General features: G+C 41.5%; 1 protein-coding gene across 7 annotated transcripts in view; it reads right to left on the reverse strand.

The window, feature by feature from the left end:
* The window catches only part of MAGI3 (membrane associated guanylate kinase, WW and PDZ domain containing 3), a 75,315-nt gene that overhangs the window by 31,417 nt on the left and 20,064 nt on the right, over positions 1-23,834 (reverse strand). For all 7 annotated transcript variants that reach the window (XM_041119572.1, XM_030000995.2, XM_030000994.2 and 4 more), the window contains exons 2-4: positions 5,514-5,630; positions 3,605-3,724; positions 1,191-1,400 (exon numbers count right to left, since the gene is read on the reverse strand). In XM_041119572.1, the coding sequence (XP_040975506.1) occupies positions 1,191-1,400; positions 3,605-3,724; positions 5,514-5,630 (447 nt within the window). The remainder of the gene's footprint in view (positions 1-1,190; positions 1,401-3,604; positions 3,725-5,513; positions 5,631-23,834) is intronic.

Genomic DNA, 23,834 nt, shown 5'->3' on the forward strand with positions numbered 1-23,834 from the left:
TTTCCACTTTTTTTTTTTCAGCTGTGAACTTTGAAAAGCTGACATGAAAACACTGAACTCTGCTCTTCCCCTGTCAAACAGAATTAGCCTTGTATTATGTGTCTGACCCTACCCTGAAAAATCAATGCTGGCAGAAATCAAAGTTCACTACACTTTCTTGCCGTTCCTACATAAAGAACAGTGTTTGTAATGCCATCAAAAAAAAACCAAACAAATCCTACCAATATTCCTCAAAGCACCACAGTAAAATGTAGAGAAGACCCAAACTGTCAATAAAACAAACACCACTCTCCCTCAAGCCACAAGAAGAAAATGCTCCCAAAAATCCCCGCAGAAAACTTTAAATGCAAGCCTCCACCCTTCAGTCCCAAGGTTATGCTCGGTATCCTCCATCACATGACGATGTCCATGACCTTCACCTAACAACCAGGCCGGCCACCGGGCCGCTCTGTGCTGTGGTGATGCCAGCCCTGAAGCTTGCAAGATTAGGTCAGGTCTGGTCAATATAAGTCTGTCTTAAACAGTCACACAGAGGATCATCTGCAAATGCAATGTGACGGTTTCTCTCCGCCACCAGTTCTTCCCCCTCGAGATGAGTAACCATGACAGCGAAAGAAAGAGGGCATCCTGCCAATCTTTGAAAGGTCCGACTGGACACTGGTGCAGTCTCAATGCACTCTGCTTTATTTCTCTCCATAAACTCCCCTTCAGGCAGTTTCAGGTTGTGCAATAGTTCCCTTAACCAAAATCACGTGAAGATTTTACAGTATGAGCTAGTGTTGCCCCTTAAACCAATCGCTTCACTAAAATCTCCTGCATACAAATTCAGTAATCTCCTCAAAATTAAACAATAACATTTACAGGGTATGAATTATACTCTGCAAAGGATTCCATGATTTGAAGAGTGGATAAATTTTTCCTTCCTCCTCATGCAACTGGCCGATACCCAGCACTACATGTTCTCTACTGAGCAGTGCATTTTATGATGCAATTGCACATCTGGCTGGGAGAACAGCTGTTTCTTTTTAAAAGATAATTTCAAAATCAAGTAAAAACACCAGTCTGAATAGAAAAACGCCTTCAAACTTTACCAAAACTAAGGAAGCGGTTCAAGCAAGCATAAATGTTTTTTGTATACTTCTTATCCATTCATACAATACTTCAGGGAATTTCTCCCCTTGTCAACCAACCTATCCCTCCGCTGCCATTAACTGCTTCCTTTTCCTCCTCTTCCTCCTCTTCAGGGAGAGAACTGTCCATCCTTTGCATTTTGCTGACAGATGTGGTTCTTTTTCTCTGTGATTCGGTATCAAAATCATTGTCAAAAAGAACTTGATCCACTGGATCAGGCTGAAAGGGGCTGGGCTCTGCTGGAGGCTTCGGAGTACCATAAAAATTACCTGACAATGAGACAGAAATCAAGGTCACTAAAGCACTGATACATCCTGAAAGTACTGGCAGTGAACGTTTTATTGCCCATGTGAAGTGTTTTTGGCGAAAGACCTGAACTGCAACTTAACTTCTTAAAGAAGACATCAGCAGTATCAAAAACCATTCAACAGTCAAAACCTATTTATTCCTACAGTGTCTTTTTGCCAATGATGCTATTGGACATCAGAAAACAATAGATTTAATTCAAAATTTCTATCCTTCCACATGTTTTCAAAAGAAAAAGACAGATTTGTTACTTTGCCTGGAATTCACTAATGCTCCATAAAGAGACTTGGGGAACAGTCTGAGAGAAGCAAAACAGTGAAAATCAATTGTTCTTACTCTATATACTGATTAACTGATTAACAAAGTAATATGCAGCAACAGAAACACACTAAAGTCAAAAAGCAAATTAATTTTGTGCAGAAACAAAGTATCTATTTACACAAACCAGTTACAAATAATTGCTTTTAAAGTTACAGGCCTACAATTTTCTGCTGACAATACACTTGCTAAACAAAGCTGCTAATATAGCTTCACCTAAAAATGATTTGTACTTGAGAAAAATGAACAGATTTTTACTTCATTATTTAAGTCTAAAACACAAAGACTAGGAATCATCTGTTGTTTTCTGGAAAAGAATTTCAGCAATTGACCTCTCTCCTGACTGCTCATATGATTTTTATTAGGGAATTGAGCACACAGCAGGAGAACTTCCCAGAATTCCTGCTGGGGTAACTTTTGGTGGCTGGATATGGTTTTGACCATGTAAAAAAAATAAATAAGAAACCCTTCTGAAAATATCAGTGAGGGTGAGGCTCAAAGTGGTGACAGCCAGATAAAGAGGTGCTAAGGGTGGGGGAGGAAGTGCTAGTTTAGTCTAAATTTGTTTAGGAGATTTCCAGACAGGAAGGTGTTAACAGACAGTAGGAGACATGTAAACAAGGAGGTACAGAGCCTTTCACAGAATTTTCTACTTTGGACTTTTTTTTTTTTTTTTTTTGGAGACAGGGGGGGAAATCAATCAAAAACACTTAAGTGCCAGTAAACCACCACCTACCAAAGAAGTCCTCTAGATGCATATTAAAGTTGCTTTAATCAAATATATGTTAAACATATGTAAAAATCAGGCAGGTTTATGATCTGGTAAATTCTGTTGAACATCAATGAAACCTGCACATGCTCAGGATTTCTGAAAATTTGGTTGTAATTTGGTTGCCTTCAAGTACAACTATGTATTTGAAAAAAATATAGTCAGATCATATTTCAGGTTTTATAAACTTGAATACAAAAAGCAACGCGAGATGTTTGCAATTTTTTCTGTTCACAGTGTCAAGAGGTAAGTCATTCAATAGTAAAAAGCAGTAGAAACCAGGCAATCATTACTTGAAACCCATCTGCAACCAGGTGTGCTCCACAGGAGTGCAAGACATCCCAGGGCTGAGCCAGTCAAACTGGTCTCTCCTCCCTCCCACTTTAAACAAAAGGGGGGGTTCAGTCCATCCCCCCACCGCAGAGTACAGGGATGTGAGGAAGTTATCTCTGACTGCCATCAAACCCTTCAAAACTAACCAAAGCAAAGCAAAAACCCATCACACAATGGCACCTCCATGACTCCTCTGGATAACCAGTTCCTGACAGTTCACTACCTTCATTACAATGTTTTTCCCCATCACATTTAACAAAACCAACTTTGCTACAGATTTGGACAATCTGGTCTAGCACTGTTCAATTTTTCATTGCAAAATACTTGGTTTTTTCCCTGTTGTATCAGAATTGCCCTTGCCTCCTGTCCTTTTGATGTGCGCTTCTGAGAAGAACATGGCTCTGTTCTCAAAGGTTTAAACAAAATTGACTGAATTCTGTTAACACAAAATTGTACCAAGCATAGACAAACATTTTCAGAATGCTTCCTCAAAAATGCAATAGGGAAAATAATCAGATGGCATTAAGACTGGTTGAAAGGACAACCTGTGATTTAGTAGAGAGCTTTAAAAAAAGACCACTACTCCTCTTCAGTCTAAAAATAGACTTCGTATTGCCACTCTACTAGTGTAATGACCATCAATGGGCGGGAAAAGTGGCACCTCCTGGGTACAAGGAGCTACACTTAGACCAAGATACTGGACATGAGTACTGGGTATTCCCATTCCATTAAACTTCATCAACATACCATCATATGTGCCACTTTCTAGCAAGGCTCCGCTTTCTTCCAGTGCTTTAAACTGCTCAACAGGAATGAAATTATAGTCTACACCAGGGACCTCCCCATCTCTGGGAGCCCTTGTAGTGCCTGAAAAGACAGAGAAAACACTCTTGTAAGATACTCAAGTGCTGCCTGCTGTACAATTCAGTAAAAACAATATATTTTTGAATCTTTATGCAATGATGATGTCACTCCAATAAGAAAAGAGTTAGAACACTGGTGAGCAAGTAAACAATAACGTATAAAAACTAGGCCAATAAATTATGTAGGTGCGACAGTTGTATTGAGGAAGGTGGAGAAAAAAGGCTGGGCGAGGTAATTAGAGAGAATTCTTTCTTATGCTCAGTGAACCAAAAACTACTTCTATGGAAGCTGACGACGCCTGGGCCAGGCAGTTGCAGTCTGGGATTCTGGGGGGCTGTTTAACAGCTGTGGTATTTTAACACAGCTATAAAGGTGCTTCATGTCTCCATTGTTTCCACCAGTATCAACTCATTAATTTGCAATAACGTCAGCGTGACTAAGCACATTTGATTTTTGGGCCACCAAATCCATAACTGGGCACAGAAACTATTTTTTAACCTTACAATTTAGAGCGTAATTCAGCGTAATTCAGCTATACTCCAAACCCTGGCTGTAGGTAAGCTTTTTCAAAGTAATCAGTAAATTGCTGTGTTAATGCAGAAGTTCTCAAAGTGTTATGTCTATAAATATGGGCCTCCCATAGTTATAATAGCTTAATTAAAGCTCTCCTGGAAAGGACTCCACTGATTCATTACTGCCCATAACCTAATAGCATTTTAAAGGCATATGTCAATTTTTTCAGGCAGCAGCATGAACAAGAACTGCTAGTAAATAAACTGCATTTCACTATTATTATCTTTTAAGAAAGTCACAAACTTTTGGGCACAGTAGTTACAAAAATGTTACTTGACAAACTTTTAAGTTTTTAGTGCAATGAATATTTAAATACAGTTGGTGATGAGCCTTTTTTATCCGTGAACCTTTGAGACAAGGTAAAGGATGATCTTGTGATAATTAAGAAATGAAATGGCGCAGAAGGGCGAGAAGGAATGACAGGGTATTTGGCAGCTGTAAGAGCATCCTGTACCTTGAATGGTGCTTTCTATAAATGTCCACTCATGTGAGCAGTAACCTTTAGGCACCTCGCTAAAGGCAAGTTAACACCTGCCTCAGTTGGACCAAAGATGCTAGCAGATGCTCAAGAGCAGAAGGGCTGGCATAACTGATGAGACAGGTCCATCCAGATTCTCTCACTAATTAATTCTTGCTGTGACACTGAAGTTTGTCCATGCGCTGTTCCTTCCTCCTCTTCTTGTGCCACAGATTCACTCTCCCTCCTGCCACCACCTCCTTGTATGGTCTTCTCAAGATGAGCGAACAACAGTTCCCCTGTACCTTCTGCCATTGCAACCCTCCTGCAACTCTCCTTCCAGCTGCGCTACTTTGCCTAATGCACACGACCCTCTCAAGGTCTCAGTTTCCTCTTTCTGCAATACACTGACAAAAATCAGGACGTGTTTGCTCTGCTTGATCATGCTGAGGAAGATTTATTTCCCATGGCAGCTGTGGTTATTCTAACAACAACTGAAAAACTTCCGAAGGGTAAAACACAGATAATACTAAAACACTCTGAGCTATGAATTCTGAAGTTTTTGCTGTTTTGTCAGTCCATATTGGCTGTACCTTTTCATTGCAACTTAAGATACGAAACTATTCTAGCAAAGTCATTTACAGAAGTTCCTGCTGCAAGGTAAAACTATAAACCAGATTAAGAGTGAAGGCATTCAAAGCTCTCAAATTATGTGATGGTTAACAGGAACAGATCAAATGAGGCTGATCTTTACATACTTACAAGGGATGGTTCTCAAGTAGAGATTGTCTCTGATCACTTGCTGGAGTTTATGGTCTATCGAGCCCTTCTGGAACTGAAGGCTCAAGTAGTGGCGCAAGTCTTTGTTGATGACTTTTCCTTAAAGAACAACAAGCAAGAATAACTTGTAAAAATTAAGCAGGATCTCACAACAAGAACAGCATTTCACTGCTATAAACATTTCAAAAAAAGAAAGCAGCAGGAAGAGTTGGATTGTTCTAAATGCAACGACCTGAATGGAAAAGCCACTCTACGCTACCAAAGCCTGACTCTCTGCTGCTGTAAATTGGCACGGTGATTTTAAGCACAGCTGAGCAACCGCCATCCAACCTCAGTGTCTCCCAAGCAAGAGTGTGACAATATTCTGGAATTGTTTGGACATCAATAAGAAGTATTAAAATACAAAATCTATTACCAAAATTAAAAGTCTCTATAGCCAGGAAACTGCTTCAAAATATAGTAAGAATGCTTTCTATTCAATTTACACCTACTGGCTAGGCACCTGAACTCAGTATTTTGTCACATGGGAATCTGCATTCTTGATGTTATAAAAAAGAAATATGTTCTTTTTAAAAACACTACATAATAGGAAAGAGTTTTTTTACAATTATTCCTTTGCAATACTTCTGTCAGGCATCATTAGCGAATCTGTCATATCACTAGATAACCACGGCCCCTTCAGCACACAAATAACTGATCTCTTGTATTAGGGCTTCATCCTTCTGACAGAAGGGTACAAAACCAATCTTTTGTACCCTGTCATCTTCCCAGAAAGCACATTAAATAGGGTTCAGTGACCTTGACAAATTTAAGTTACATACTACAGCAAAACAGTTGGGGCTTTAGGGAAAAAGACTCAAGTCTTTGTCTTCAATACCCAACCTAGGAGATGGCCAGTAGCAGGCATATGCTGGTGTATCACAACAGCGGGAACAAAAGCTGGAACAGACAACTGCTCTTTTTAAATTATGTCAGCAACAAGTTACAAATTTATAAACCTGCCATAGGAGTGATTCTGACAGGAGCCTCTGAAGCCTACTAAGGCCAGCTGCTGAAGAGACTAGCTCAAAAGGCCCCAGAATGAAATGGGCCACAGACCCACATCAGCCTTAATACAAAGCTCACCTACACCTTAAACTGAGATTACTGTACTTACATAAAGCATCAAATTTGGAAAAAAACCAACAAACCAAAACCCCCAAAACCCTTCCACCACTCACGAAGTTTTCCCAACCATGTGTCACTGCTGCAAAGTCAGTTGCATGTTTTGGTTTTGGCAAGTTTGCACTTTCCCTTCCCTTTTTGCCAAGTTAAGGGCAGATACACACCTTATATTTGTCTCTCAAACATTAACTCGGCTACCACCATTCACTAACAGCAAACCATGTTTCAATTTGCGCCCTTTTACCTCTGCTGGAAAGTATTTAAAAGCAAAACCAAGATTACCTATCAGCCCTCTCTTTGTAGAGGTTTGTGCTGTCCATAAATTAACCAAAACCCAAACAAAACCACCCTAAGCCCCCAAGCAAAGAAAAGCCCACCGCACACCCACACATGCCCCCAGGAACACAGGCAGCACGCCTGCTGCTTAACACAAGCCCTGAGCTTCAAATGAAGTCCATTTCTCACCCTCCTTTAACACTATCATTTATTTTAAAATTATGCCCAGAAACACAAAGAGCATTCTACAGCATTGAGACGACACTGCAGTACAGTCCTCACTGCTTTCCAGGAGTTATACAAACGGTACGGCAACTCCCACTAACATGGGTGGGGTGAGCAGCATCCCCCCGGCCCCCGGACTCCTTCCCAAACACGAAACTCGCAGTAACTCTGCAGCTCCCCGGGGTCTGACACTCTCTGTTGTTATGACAGCAAGCCCCCAGCTCAATTCCCTCTTTTGCCATCATGAGCTGTTCTTTATAAAACTTTGGATTTGCTTCCTGCAGCATAATGAGCAAAACATGCCACAGAAAATGAAAACAAATGGTGTAATCTCCAGCAAGAAAAATATTTTCCATTTGTTACTACAAATCACTTTATTATTTGTAGACAAGATGGTTTCTCAACATTAAAAAATGTTTTACCACTAAAATGGTCCATCCATCTCCCTGTCAAAGCCAGATCTATAGCACTGCACTTTAACAATACAAGCATATTTCACTTAGGCAGATCAATACACACATATTTCACTCAGGCAGATGAATCTGGTTGTTAGTTATGTTCAGAGCGCTCCACATCGGACAAAACTTGGCAAGAGGTGAAAATCTGTACTGGATATAGAATTAGAGATAGAGACTTTATTCACTGATCTTACCCTCTTCATGTTTTAAAATTTAAAAGCTCATAAACCCTCTTCAATAAGTATCAACTCAGTCCAAAAAAAAAAAAGTAAAACCAAAGCTGCTGCTAAGGATATGCCAACACTAAGGGGTTAATCTTAACATTAAAACCTTGAAGACTGGACTATACTCTGAGACCAAGATGACTAAATTGAAGATTGAAAGGATTGCCTGGGGAAAACAGAAGAAAGTCAGACAAAATAGCAGGCAGAGAGAAAATGACAGGAAGTCACATAGAGAATGGTGTGCATTGGAAAGCAGAAAAATAAAGTAATAGTAAGGATGCTTTAGGCAACCTCCAGAGCTTGTTCTTATGCAAAAGCCAGATATTTCCTCCTTCAGGAGCTGAACATGCTCCCTTGCATTGTTTCACGCAGGCTTTTAGGAGAACTTCATGTATCAGGCTCTCCAAAATGACCTAATAAATGTCGGGTTGGTGTTTGTTTTGCTGCTGAGCTCTCTGTGAAGGACGACACACGCAACACAGGGACCAGTCAAGAGGAATAATGTATTTTATACCATTCGGGTTCTGCAAGATGAACAGGCACAAGCCTCTTGTTTTCAGTTTAATTTAAATTAACCACAAAGAATGAGGATATGCACACTGCAGTTCAGTAAAGAAAACTAAGTGACTGCAGAAGAAAAAAAGCCTTGAGTACCACTGCAGCAAAATACAGCGCTGTGAAGGACAGAGGCAAGTATGAGTGACAGAGACATTGCGAAAAACGGGGGTAGTGGCTTTCATCTCTCATCACACCATAAACTGCAACAGTAAAGTTGCCTTTGCTGCTGTACCTAAGCAGGACAAAGATAGCTATTTATACATGCAACCTGTCATGGAACTGCTAAAGTATATGCATTGCAATTGCAAACAGATGAGTATTGCCATGGTACTACTAGAATTCAACACAAAGAAGGCTGTTTCTAAATTAGCAATGCTGGTGAAACAGCAAAGCTCAAAGTTTAAATATGCAAATAAATTTTAAGAATTCAATCTGTGAAGACTTTATGCTGCTGCCCAATAATAAGTCACAGCAAAATAATGTCACAAGTACGTCTGGCTAATGCTGTTAGTACATGGAGTCCATCTGCGACATCCCCCACAAATCACTCTGAAGACCACGCGGAAATTCTCCATTTCATTTTGATGCACATTTTAGGCAGGCAGACATAGGTGGCAACTTTCTAGAGGCACGGCACATCGTATTCACCACACTATGCGGGGAGCTATATTCTGAAGTTTCCATGCCAACAACTCCTAGAGACAGTGGCATCTATATGCTAATAAGGAGCTGCAATGCTGACGGGCAAATGAATGAGTACACAGCGTTCTTCTTTCCAACTTTTCAAAAAATACTTTACTGTTAATTATAAAAGCAATTTTTCAAAGTAGCAGTTTATTAAGAGCATAGTACTTTCCTATTAAACTATATAATTCATTACTACGGCTTACACTTTCACTGTAGCCTTTAGCACAAAACATATTTTAAGGGACCAGATGTGAAAATGGAATTGCACTCCCTCAATATAGAATCAGAGAATGGTTGGGGTCGGAAGGGACCTTCAAGACCACCTCGTTCCAACCCCCCTGCCGTGGGCAGGCACACCTTCCGCTAGACCCGGTTGCTCAAAGCCCCATCCAACCCGGCCTCGAACACTTCAGGGATGGGGCAGTACTCGTTCTCGGAGTAAATTTTTAAAAAGCCTGTCCGCAGTCCCGGTGTGTTCCACTGGCGAACCGAAGGGTTAAAAAACCCTCAAAAGCTCACAGCAGGCAGGGCGGCAGCCGAGGCCTCTGCCCAGGGCAGGGCGGGGGTGTCCCCGGCGGGGGACCGGGGCTGGGGCAGGACAGAGGCAAGGCTGGGGGGCTCGGGGGGGGGAACGGGCCCCGCTCCCCCGGGCCGGCCGGTCTCCGGGGCGGCGCGGCCCCTGAGCGGTCGGGCAGGGCAGCGGCGAGGAGCCGGTGCCGCGGCAGTCTGCCGCCACCTCCCGGCGCCGCCGGGCCGCGGGCCCGGCCCGCCCCGCCGCCAGCAGAGCCGGGGAGAGGCGGCGGGCCGGGACGGGCCGGGACGGGCCGGGCCGGGCCGGAGCGGGCCTCGGCGCCCCGAGCGGGGCCGCGATGCAGATGGGCCTGGGGAGTTTGAACCGCGCTCCCAAATTCCTGTCACCCGACGCCCCGCTCCCCGGACGCCCTCGGCCCTACTGCACACAGGGCTGCTGAAGCGTGAAAGAAGGAAAAAAGCACACATGAGGTGCTGCTACACAATTTTGTTTTCTCGATGGAAACAAAGCAGAGGAGAAACGTAAACAGAATTTCATCATGTAAATTCAGAGTTTCACAAGTGTAAACAGAACTCCATACCCTCCAAGGTTACACTCGGCTGGGTGATGTGTTACATAAGCAGCAATCGCAAAAGGCAACCCCGAATATGAAAATGCCACGTGAAACACACATTAAGGGCTAATAAAACAGCTAAATGGCTTTGCTCAAAAGTGGCTAACTAAAACAGGAATTATTGTGGTTGATCAAGTGGAAAACAGTTACTGTTTAATTAAAACTAGGCTATCAATACATAAAGTAAGATTAAGCAATCTGTGACGTGACTAAGCAAAAGCTGTTTAAAGAAATGTTCAGCTACACAAAGCAGATACGTTGCATTAAGAAACCCAGTTGTAATTAGTGTGCAACACATTAACTTTATGATATTCCTCAGCAACTACTCATATATGATAACTGAACACAAGTTACAGATCCAAACGCATGCATTCACTGAACACAAATTCTTTCTAAAAGGATGCAAGAGAATCACTGTATTAACAGAAAAGATAGAAGAGCCTAGCAAGTGACACAGCCTCCAGTACTTGCACTGTGATGCTGCCCACCTAACAAATACACACCTACATTCCCAGTATAAGAAACACGTGGGAGGTTCAAATTATTTCAATTAAATTAGAAAGAGACAGCAACATTTAGAGAATGTCTGACACAGTCAGCAGGTGCGGTTTTCCTCAGCTTGTGGGGCAGAAACATCGATGGATAACTATGCAAAAGTCTGCTTTTCTTTCACAGAAGAAAAGGGGCCAGCAGCCCTGGGACTGCTGAGGATGGCTGAGACTGACAGCGCTGCTCGGCAGCTCATGTTCCCGTGCTACAACCCACCGAGGGCTCCGTGGACATGCTCCCACTCAACACTTCCCTGTCCCTCTTCCAGGTAACACATGCAAGAACCTACGTTTGGGGTCTGACCGTTACAGAGAGTAGCTCCCTAGGAAAATTCAGGCCAGTAAGTTGAGATGACAACCACATCCGGGGCCAGCAATCCGCCTGGGAACAGAGATACTGGTCCCCTTATCCACTGATCTCCACTCAAGGTAACTTCTGCTCATTCACTAGGTAACTGCTGCTTCTTCAAAGAGCAATCAAGCTCACTGTCAGGTGAAGCATTACTTTCTAAGAGATAAGGAGTAAGAAAATCACTGTGTTCAGGCCACAGGGCTCAATAAGCACCTACGTGCCATCTGGTGATTACCAGCTGCTTTGGAGTTAAGTCACTGCAAGGATGTTCAAAAGACCAAAAGCAGATAATCATCTCAGGAATGTGACATGTATGCTTCTGTCGTTTGCCTTTTAATGAGACTCAAACAGCAGTAGGTCCACGCTGCTCTGCTCCCAAAGTCTAAATTAATCACGTCTTTCGATTGCCAGATCCGACATCAGAAAAGGCCAACCGTTGACTAATTCAGCAGAGATTCTCCAAAGGGCCATAGTGGGCAGGTCTCTGGCTCAGATATTGTAAGGGCATCTTGATTTGCTGTATCACTGGTAGGTAGCGACATTTGTCCGAAAACGGCAATCTGTCACAAGACATAGATTTTTCCCCTGACAATGAACAGAATAGATGAGGTAAAGAATGAAACTTGATTTCCCAGAACAAACCATGGGAGAAGAGCCAAATACCTTAGAAACTTATTTTTGGATGTGAAACACCAATGATGTATTTTACAAAGACAAAATACCCCCCCCTTTAGATTATTAAAGGGCATAAAAAAGAGAAAAAATATATTTTAATTTGTTCTGGCCATACCGACAGACTTCTCACCTTCTCCCTCAACCCAGGATCATTTGTAGAGATTTGGGTTGAGAACAGACCAACAAACATCAAGAACCAAACTCTTCTGAAATTACCGACACTGTTATCAGCAGAAGGAGAATCAGGAAATGACTTGGGAAAGTTGCTTCATGAGAGAAGGGAAAGTCCTGAGGATGAGAAGGTGATGAGCACAGATAAAACTGAACTATTTGGGAATACAGATAGGCATCAAAGGAGGTATTATGATTCAGAATAATGCTGTAAGGAGAAAATATTTTTAATATATATTTTTTGTATTCCTTGGTAAGAGGTCTTACAAAAGCTTTCAAATATTCATTAACAGACTCTCACTAAAGCTTGCTGGGCTGTGTGAATTTCCCTCTACTAAATGTCTTCAGTCAGTTTATTCTCTGCAGACAGGGACAACAAAGATATTTTTATTAAGCCATGCTGCACTCAGTAAGCTACACGAGTGTTCCCCCAAAAAAATCTTAGATAACATGAAACTCTGCAGACTAGAGCCACTGGCACAGGGTTAGCATCAGCTGTGACACAACTGTGGGAACAGCAGAGACAGCCCAGGTTTAGGTGATGAATGTACACAGATGAGCAAGAGGCTCAGGAACAAGTGGAGCGAACATGGAAAGGAGAGAGGGGCAGAGACGCAGCCTCGCATGGCATCTGTGTGGGGAAAATCCAAATCGGTCTTGTTGTGCAGTTCTGGAAGTTATTTCAGCATCTGGAGAAAACATGTTATAACAAAGGAAAAAAAAAGTATTTGAGAAATTATCAAAACTTTCAGGCAAAGGACAATTCGAGAGAAGTCCTTTACACTGTTCTTCCTTTGTGATGAGCTTTTGTACACAGCCCTGCCAAGCACATCCCAGCGTTCTGAAAGCTTGAAGAGACTGCTCTCTATTTGCTTTATTTTACCATGCTTTTTAATTGCATCACATAAAGGTATTTAGGAAACACTAGCCATATGAAAATCATTACCCTCCTGCATGCCAATGTCCTATGGAGATATACTCAGGGGACGTTCAGACTCAGGGTAGGTTTTTGCCGGTGAACCCGACCTGCTCTGCATACTCTCAAGCTGTCCTGCTCACCGTTTTCCTGTGCAATGCATCCAAGAACTGGACATTTAATAAATATTGAAGAACTATGTAAATAGCTACATTTATGAGACTGATTTTACAAATCCCTACCAAATACTCCAAGGCATAGAGTAATGACACAAGACTAACTGGCACAGGTGGGAAGTCCCAGAGCATCAGCATAGAATGAAGGAAGCAGGACTGGAGGAGACCTCACCAACAAGTGGCAGGACCTGCCCAAGCAGCAGAGGAAGGAATTTAATTCCTCCAAGTAACAACTAACCTGTAAACTTTTAACTACAATAGCAAATCTTGTTTCTTTGTACTGAAGAGAAATCATGGTGTAGAGCATTTGCCGATTACCATGCTGTAAAATAAAGGTTGTTACGTGGCTAAATGTTGCTAGTGTCAATCTTCTTTAAAGAAAATTGAATTAAGGATCTTTTATGTAGCTATACTATGGCTGTGTCATTAAAGATATTCTGCAAATTCAGAAAAAGTAAAGGGTAAGTATGTCAGATTCATCTAATTACATTAACATGATAGACACAGAACAATTCATAGAAGAATTTACATAGGGTCTACTGTACAGAAAAAATCTCAAGGCACTTCATAGCCACAATAATCCATTAAGCCAGACTCATTTACTAGCTGAAAGCTGAAAGATATTAGAAAGGTTTACTTTGAAAGGCTTGTTTAATTGTAGTTTGTTATATGCTGTCCAGTAAATTCTTGGTAATATTTCTTATCTACGGAAATTATAGTAGAGATAAGCCTTACAGTTTTAGTAAATCATATACACCATAGCATTCAAAATACTGGAAGTGTGTTCTACAGTCCTTCTGAAATAAATGAAAAACTGTTTATCCAGATTTAAGAAACAAGGTTGCCACAAGCCTCATTACAGTATGTACATCCCACTTCACTTTGGGGATCTTCTCATTTTTGTTAAAATACACTTAGAAAACACCAATAACTCCGAGTTTTGACTTTTTAAGCCTACAGATTTAGGACATTGCTCATTACTAAAAATGATCAAAGAGGCAATCAACACAAGCCTTTACAAGATAATGCCTTAAGATCTTCAGTCAAGGTGGTGACTGATTCAGGGAGATAAAGTTTCTCAATCCTCATTCTTGAACATCACAGCACACTGTGTTGTACTGTTTCCTTGAAATCTTACAGGGTTGGAAATGTTCTACCAATAAACAAGCCCATTGTTGGTAAACCTATGCAAAAATAATTTGGCTTTGTGTTTGCTTATGAACTTCATCATCAAAGCCTTTCAAATTTTGAAGATAACTAAAATATGCTTTGGAAGGCATATCCCCAAACAATCTTTAAGAAATAAAAAAAGCATTGGCAAATAATGCATTGTTTATTCTGAAAAAACACTTGGAGCTGAGAAGGACAGGAGATGAAATGTAAACAGTGGGAGCCTGTATGCAATCCTCCAGGTTTTTATTTTTGGCAGTACAGAAACAGCAGAGTCAACTGTAACAGAAGCCTCTAGATTGTGAATATCCATGGCTGGGTTCCTCATCTACCATGAAAAAAAAAAAAAAATCTATTGTTTAAGTGCAGAAGGAAGAAGAAAGAAAATATTGGCAGAACACAGGTGGCATTTAGATGGAGTTTTCAGAGCCATTTGGTTGGTACATGAAAAAAACCACTTGTTACCCAACTAATAATTGCTGCCGTTTGCAAATAGATGCATCATAGTAGGCTGAATCTTGGAAGCGAAGAGTAAAGATCCAGCACTGTGAAATCAAGAGGTTTTTAACAGAGGAAAGAATCACCTTCTACCACCTACCCTGAGCTCATGCCCCCCAGCTCCAGAGCACAGAACTTCTGTGGGCAGGGTGGGTGGACATTCCCCTGCACCCACGGAGGGCAGCTCCCATCTAACTACAAAGGACAACAATCACAGCTTTTCTTCACCTAAAAGCAAAAGCATTTAGCTCACATGCCAGAACACATACCAAACAAGGAGAGCATCAGTAAAGCTCAAGTGCAAGCCCTGGGCTGCCAGGGCTGGAGAAGCAGGAGCGCAGAGCTCCCAGCAGATGAGCTGCCCCTTCCCTCTGATCTGCTCCTCAGGCACTGCCCCATCTCCGCAAGGGCGCCTGCGGCCAGCTAACACATGGCAGGACAGTGACACGCACTGCTTTGGAATCGCAGAAGAAGTTGTAAATTAAGACCAGCTGCATTTGGAAACCCGTATGTAGGACAGTGACAGATAAAGGCTCTACTGGACTCAAAAACAAGCAGCATTTTGCAGCAATACTATTTCAGTTACAAGAATCTCCATTAGAGCCAAGCACAATTTTGTGAACAGGTATGTATCTTTTCATGAAAATGAAGTATATACATTTAGTGGGGTTCACACGAAACAAAACATACATGTAAAAAACCAAAAAGATTAGTACACAGAGATAATGAGAAATGTTGGCAATTACTGGTGGACCACATAGTTCATTGTTTTTCACCAAATGCTACTTTTTCTTTTCTGCATCTCATTACACCTATAGACATTCTCAGCCTAGGCATTTCTGTGGAATGACAGCAGACATCATTTTAAGTTGGTTTTGTGCAATGCATAGGTAGCAAAAAAGTTTGCATAGCCTAATACACTTTCTGCCTATAACCTTAAGGATTTTTAAAATGAAAGTCTTTGAATAAGTTCAAATTTCCAGATGCCAGCTTCAAGCATACTAGTATCAGAAATGATTACAGTAATACACTGCACATGCAAAAAATCCATTAACCATGGGAGTACAGTCAGGAGAATTACCAATGGGTAGGGTTTTCTCTGATAACGCCAAGTATTTTAATGTACCATTATTAAACAGGAGAACAGCAAGGCACAAAGAACAGTACAGCTGTTTCTGATATAAGATCAGACACTGAAGGAGATATGAGTAGAACTCAAGTGATTTAAAATAATGAATGGCTTTCAAATAAAATGCAAACATAACCATTTCCTTCAACTTAACAGTAGGGAAGAAAAATGCAAAAGAACTTTCCACAAGAGAACAGTTTGACCTTTTATATTATATATGGACAGTTTCCTCTCCTCTCTTCGATTTAGTATTTTCTTGAGAAGTGAAAAAAAGCACTGAACATATCAACAGAGTTTTGCCTATTTATAAAGACTTTCTATATTTTCAAGAGATATTTTAATCCTCTACTTTTCTCAAGATCCTTCCCCCATACTTCACTGGGAGGCAGCATGTATCCTACTTAACTCACAGGAAAGATGAAGCATTTTACAACTTGCTGAAACAACCAAGACTCACTGCAGAGAATTTGGTTTTAATTACCATGGGTTAGTACCTAAAAGAAGAGATATACTCTGCTCTCAGCTCACAGACAGCATTTTGTATTTTCATACTATTACGATGGCTGGGGGGGAAGAGTCAGTGAAGAGTGTGTGCAGAAAGTCACCCTTGAGACATCACTGTTGATACACCAGATGAAGCTGTCCTTCTTGCAGGTCAGCAGGGAAAGGCATCCTTTCATTTGGCTGCAGCTGTAGCTGCTCTTTCTTCCTCACCTCCACCGCCGCTCTGCTTGTCCCTGTCCTCCTCATTTTGTAGCAGTCCCCACAATACTCCATCCGCTAAAATGGCACAATTTCTATCTCAGATAAGATGTGTTGGCACTGATAATAAAGAACAAGAATCCAGATAGACTGCACCCTGTAAGCCTCTACCACTGCCAGGTTTAAGACAAAGACAAGGATTTACAGGGATATCTGGAAAGCTCACTGAGCACAGCCTGGGAACTTTGAAACACAAAACAAACCGTAGATTTGCAAGATTGAACTATGCCTCTCAAAGTAAGAGAGAAACATAAAGCATAAGAGGCAACAGGTTTCTGACATCGTGACAGTAGGTGAATACAAACACACTGAGCAGGACAGAATATGATCTAATTGAACCACCGTGCAGGTGATGGTGCCTGTACAGCAACATACAAATGGGCTCAAACATGTTAAAAGAGTGTGAGTGTGTTACAACAATCTAAAAGGGTCAGAACAACAATTAGAATTTGTAATATGCAAACATGTTAAAAAAATAAAAATACAGGGTTGTTTTAATAATAGCACTTTATTAAGGCTTCCTAATTAGGCACTCAATCCCTTGCTGAGTTTTAATCACTGTGCAACTCACTACACCTACAGAGGCTGCGTGGCATGAGTAGTATCTGTCACTGCAACACTCATACTGTAAAGTCAAATACAGACATTGGAACCATGAAATCAGAGTCCTCTGTAGTTGTCATAGGTTTTAACAATACATAAATCATTTAGTCTGCTCTTAATTGAGCAGACATAGAAGTAGAACACTCCAAAACAAAGACAAGTAAGCTGAACAAGAGGTGATTTTCCTTGGGGTAACTATCACTTGTTTTTCCCAATTTATAAACAATCTTCCATTCATTCCCTTAAATTTACAATGTGAGATTTTAGTTATTCACACCAGAGAAAACTATTTACTGAGACAGCAAACAAACCAATTTGGTCTAGAAAGCACAATTAACATACACAACTGAACAAAATGTTACTTGTGTCCCAAACCTGTTCTAATATTAATGCTTCCCTTCCATAATCTGCAGCTAATGTGCAAATATCAAGCATAACATTTAGTAAGTAATGTTTCAATATCCCACCCCAACAAGGGATTCCACACAGGGTACTTTTGCAGGTTAACCTATTGCAGTGTTTGGCAAAAGTTGTGATGCTATGTTAGGACAAACACAAGGGCAGACATTTCAGACACCGATGTACGTATAACATACCATATCTTATTGCTTAAGCAGTGTGCAGTTCTACAGAATGACACATTTCAGTCACATCCCCAAAGAAAAATGTCCTTGCAGCTGCTCTGTATTACACAAGCGATTTAATCTGCTTGGGACTTGGCACTATTTTCCCAGCATAAGGGTACATGTTCATATGCCAAGACCTTTTTTTTTTTTTTTTGGAGTGTTTTGATTAGAATAGAACTTATGCAAATGATAGACAGGTTTATTTTTAGCCTGCTTTCCATAGGAAGCAAAACATGCAATTACACTCTGCATAATTTCTAGGCCCACTAACCTGTTTCGGCCTGGAGTTTAGCAGAGTAGGAGCCTGACAAAGATACTATACTCACAAAGATGCTGTACGTCTGTTCCCCTAGAACAGAACAAACCTCCTGGATGGCCAACCAACACAGGCAACAGAAAACATTCACAGCAAAGGCATACTGCAGCTGTGTCCATGAGCAGCAGCACAAGGTCCATTGCAGCTGGACCCATAAACCAAGTTCACACAACAGCAAACTGGGCTCTCAAATACCTGACCCATCCCAAACGTCTCTGCTTCGCATTGTTTTCAAGTACAACAGTTCACTCCCACACACTGGCCCATGCGGAAACATCATTGATGGGCTTTATGTGCACACAGTTCTATTGGGCTCCTCAACCCCCACTTACTGCAGGACCCCCCAGGCTCCAACCAGGGCAGGGACCCCGCTGAGCACTGGACACACAGGTAAAGGAGCAATTCCTGTTCTAAGGAACAGAATCATCATTATGCAGTTTTTATGAAGGAATTAGGGTTTCTCAAACCAGCTTTTCAAGGAGCTCGAGAAATCACAACACTCCCAGAGCCCGGCTGCAGCACTCCCAACAGATAGCTTGTGCTTTACCAGAGAGAGGCAGTTTAGCAGTAAATTCAAGTGGCAGATCACACAGCTGTGCCTCACCACACTCCCAAGGACTCCCAGGAAAACACCAACATCTACATGCCAGGTCAGCACTCCTCTGATCAAATTAACAGATGTGCCATGTCACAGCAGTATTGATTAGAGACATCTCAAAGTTTAATTGGAAAACAACACACAGCCCCCCAGCACTCTGCACAATATGGACAGTCAGCAAAATCCCTGTAACTCCAGATGTGCACTGGCCATGACTAATGTTAATGCCTGACTCATACAGAGTTCACATAGCAATTCTGCATCGAGAGATGCTTTATTCAGTCTGCTACAACAGCCAAGGATCGGGGGCACACCAGCATGCACCGCAGTGCTCCGATAAGAAACAGAAAAGTCCCTGCAGACAGGCCAGGGCAGTGCCCACGGGAACACATGCCACACAGCAAGCACGAAGGCTGCACAGTGTTTCTTCTCACAGATATGCTCTTTGCACAAGTGTGGCTGGAAGGAAATAGGTTTATGTTCCTCACATTTTTCAGTGCATTTCTCAGCAAAAACAAGCTTGTTACAGAAAAGTATCAACGCTGACATTTTAAAGTGCTGGTATAAACAGCACTGCAACTTTTAGCTTGCCTAAGTCACACAATTTTCATAAAAATAAAATATGAAAAAGACTTTCTCTCAAAACACAACCTACAAAACAGCATTTAGTATCAGTTGTGGTTAACTTATACCCTTAAGGAATCTTGCAAGATTTAAAGTTTTCTTCAGAATGCCTCCAAGAACATACTGAACATCCACTGTACAGTTTGACAGCAAGTGTACCCAACTCACAGTGTTACTACACTGTAAGTTAAACGTAAGAAAATAAAATAATTCAAGACCTACCAACATTGTTCAAAATACTTTAAAAAAACCTTTCAATTCAGAAAATAAGGTAATTCTCTCTTTCACCTCTATGAAGACGTCAGTCACGTGTCTTTTCCATCATTTATTTGGCACTATATCTACAGATGAAAAGTACAAAAAAAGCCAGGAGACTCATCCCAGCTACCTACAAGACAGGGCTCAGCTACCAGCAAAGCACATCCTCAGACACAAGCAAGCTCCTACCTTGTCCATAGAGAACGAGCACACATTTATCTGTCACAGCCATTAATCTCACCGGTTTCACTCAGTGAACTACAATTCTGCTATCACCTAATTTTGCAGGGAAGCTTGTGTTTACAATCTTAACGGCATGCCGTTGTTGAAATCATCATGTAAGGAAAGAACATTTCCCTATGTGTTAAGTTAATCATCATGTAGTATTAAAAGCGAAAGGAATTTCTCTTTTCCCTTGCGCAGCATATCCTATTATTTCATCCCTATTCACTTAGTAAGATTTATTTTCAGTTATGGCACCCAGGATTTTCAATTAAATATGAAATAGTGCTTTCTCTGAGGGGAGCAAATGTGAAGAGCCAGATGCCAGCAAAGAGGAACTGCTCAGCGTTTGGGATTCAATTGCTTCCTAGCAAAGTACAAGCAAGACATTGCCCAGGCAGTCCTAGAGCATCCCATCACAACTCTTCACAGCAGAAACTCAGCCCCACAGCAAGGCAGATCAGAGGAGGTAACGTGGCACAACTGCATTGAAGGTGCCGATCCACAAGCTCCAAAGCAAGTCATGGGAGTAGTGTAAGTCATCACCACTGAAAGCTACAGAAGGGCTGTCAGAAGCAATGGTGTGCTCACCTCCACAGTTTTCCATATTAATTTAAATTTCTAACAAACTCAGGCAGCTGAGGCTGACATATTCCTTCTTGTTACTTACGTTCCAGCAAGGTAAGACAGGTACTTGGGGTCAGAAACTGCTGCGAGCAGTACGATGAGCACCCGCCTGCCTGAGCTCGCTCCTGAACACCTGTGACCCAACAGCTTTTGCCTGCTGTTCAGCACTAGGTTTGAGTAAGTTTTTAAATGTTCAGGGAGTTGCTGCCTGCGTCTGCCAACGTGGGTGCCAACCGACTGAATGCACCTGACACGTTGCAGAGAGTAGCACGGGGGGGGGGGGGGGGGGGGCACGAAGAGGGTGGGACACACCTCATCCAAAGAGGTTTCCAACACGGAGACAGGCTCCTCAACCTTCCTGCTCCGTGAGAGCAGGTCTGCACGACAAATGTGCAGTGACCGAGGGCAGATTGGCTTTAACGACCTATCATCAAGATAAAAGAGTGTATTATCAACCTAACTTGAAACACAATTATGAAACCACCCACTTGGAGCAGCGATTCAGCCAACGTAATATTTTAGCAGATGAGCTTGCTCTGAAGTATAAGCTTCATTAGGCTTTAACTGATTACATCTCTTGTCCTAACCGATTGTTCACAATTTATTTTTATGGTCATGCAGGCAGAGAAATTGCAGCATAAAGTAGGAGCCACTATGGTGATGCAAAACAATGCAGTAGCTTTAAATTTACAGGAGGATATAGATACCAAAGCCTTCCAATTTACTGAAAAAATTTGCTTCATTATTGTTCCCATTCTAAAATGTTCCGTAAATAAAAGTGTTTGGACCCTGGAGGACTCAGGAAAAAAAACATCGGTGAAAAGCGATTTAGTAAATCGAACAGTTGAACAATTCCTATCCTACAGATTAAGCACACACAAGATCACAAAAATAGACACAACTCCATTCTAAGAAAAAAGCTCAACTATTAGATTCCTACAAAAATCACCTGTTTTTATTTTTTACCAAAAAGTACAATTATTATAACCTAATTCGAAATTATTTTCTCTCTAGGGCAACACTAGTAGCAGCAAAAAAAATTAAAGAGATTCAGTTGCACTGTGTACATTTGAGTCCACATTGCAATACTTGCTTTTTTCCCATAAAAAGTTATCTACCGAACTGAGAATTATTTGAATATTTACTGTACTGATTTAGTTTAACAGCAAGTGGCAAAGAAAGAGGAAAAGACGTGCAAACACGCAGGTTAGTCAAGAGCCATGCTGAGGCTCAGCCATCACCCAGAACCTCCTGGCCCCAGGGCTCTGGCGAGCGCCACGACATGGTTCACCGCAAGAGGCAACGCTGGCACCAGGGAGGAACCGCACCCCGGTATAAGGACTCTTCCTCTCCACCAGCTACACATCCCCACAGACACCGAGCTGCTGCTGGATGAGCAACACCAACACACAAGGAAACACAGAAGGAAATGCAATACTGTGAACAGGTTAAGGAAATGAAGCAGACTGCAGTTTAAAGGGTACACGTGGAGCAAGACCTGTCACGGGTCAGAGCAAAGCCCATGGTCTAACCATGTCACTCATCACAAAGTTGCTAACCTGGAAAAATATTATTACAGGAACAGCTACCTTCCTACAGCTGTGCCTTTTACCTTAGCACTTCCTGGGAACAAGGGACACACAGCTCAGCTTTTTAGACAATAGCTACTTTGAAGAACCTTAGACAATTAGTATAATTATATTTTGTTGTTTTCCATATGCTGTATACATGTACATGTTTCTGACCTCTGACAAGAAACCATATTTCACAGGGAATGATTGGGTTTTTCATAATATAATTAATTTAAATTAGTTTACTTCCTTGGGCAGAAACTTACTGTCTGCATAAATGACAGTGTTCTGGATCAGAGTCCACCAAAGAATTTACTGCCAGGATTATAGAAAAAATGATTTTTTGCTTGAAACATAATACAGACTCAATTATTTGGCAACCTAGTATATTCTTGAAGTACAAAAAACAACCCTGAAGCACAGTATTTGTAAGCAGTAGTAAAAATTAACAGGACAGATATATATTGAAGTTTTTAAGTTTTATTATTTGCATATGCTCTAACATCGTGAAGTTACTTAAGAAAGTTTAAAGCCTACTTACATTTTAAAAGTCCTTAACGATACTGTAAATTATCTTAGCCCATGTCCCGTGCAGACATATATACACAATACATTCAGAGTAGCAATACAGAAGAGACATAGCACTCAATACTTTCAGTCCTAATACTGAATGAAAAACCCCACTATCCCAGAGCATTTTAAGATAGTGGTTGTCAAAGCCTCCGAATGCATAATCGCATCTCTAGGCTGCTAAAACCTGAACACAGCCATACGGCAATCAGACAAACAGCACAGACAAACAGCACGGGGAAAACTTAACTCCTCAATCTGACTGTAGAACAACACTGGCACCATCAGTACAAATGCTGGGAGGCAGGAAAGGCTCCTAAACCCAGTATGGAAACCACGTCTTGGTAGAGAGGTTTATGCCTTATGCAGATTATATGCATATGACAAACCAAACAAAATTATAACAATTAAAAGCCTTACACTTCTTGTTATATTATCAGACAAGTGTTTCCAATGTCTTGCAGAAAATATAATGTTTTTATTCTTTATGTCAGTTCCTGCACTATCCTAACATTAACCAGCATGTGTAAACAAGGACTGAACCAATTCAACCATGGAAGAAGCTTTTTTCAGAAACGACAGCCAGTGAACAGAGCAAAACAAAACGAAACCCAACTAACCGACCCCCTGTCAACAACTCTTCCCCTTCAGGAATTTCTCACATCCCTATGCACCAAGTCTGGTTCAATTTAAATCTGCACCCAGGGGAACGTCCCACGGGGCTGTGCACAGCACTGCAGCCATGTCCAGTTCACAAAGCCACCCTGTGAACACATGGATCAGTTCCAGCATTTAATGTGAAAATCCACGCACCTTCCCTTCATCTGTCTGCATGAAAACATGTCTAAAACCAGCCATATCGCCACAGCAGCTACTATGGAATCTAAATGTTAATTCTGTATTTTGTAAATACATCTTTGATCTAATAAATCCCCTTATACCCATGTGTTAAACAGCAGTGTTCACAACTTACAAGCTTTTTCCAAACCTACTCTTCAAACTGTTACACCTGTGACGAGTCACTGGTCAGAAAAACACGGTTGTGCTGTATTGTTGGACAGCAGGAACAAAAAGGGCACTAAAGGGGGCAAAAAGGGAAGGATGATGGTATTCACAGCCTAGTACATACTCATTTACTTCTCTAATGTGAGGGG

The sequence above is a fragment of the Aquila chrysaetos genome, chromosome 24 (genome assembly GCF_900496995.4).
Source record: "Aquila chrysaetos chrysaetos chromosome 24, bAquChr1.4, whole genome shotgun sequence".
NCBI lineage: Eukaryota > Metazoa > Chordata > Aves > Accipitriformes > Accipitridae > Aquila > Aquila chrysaetos.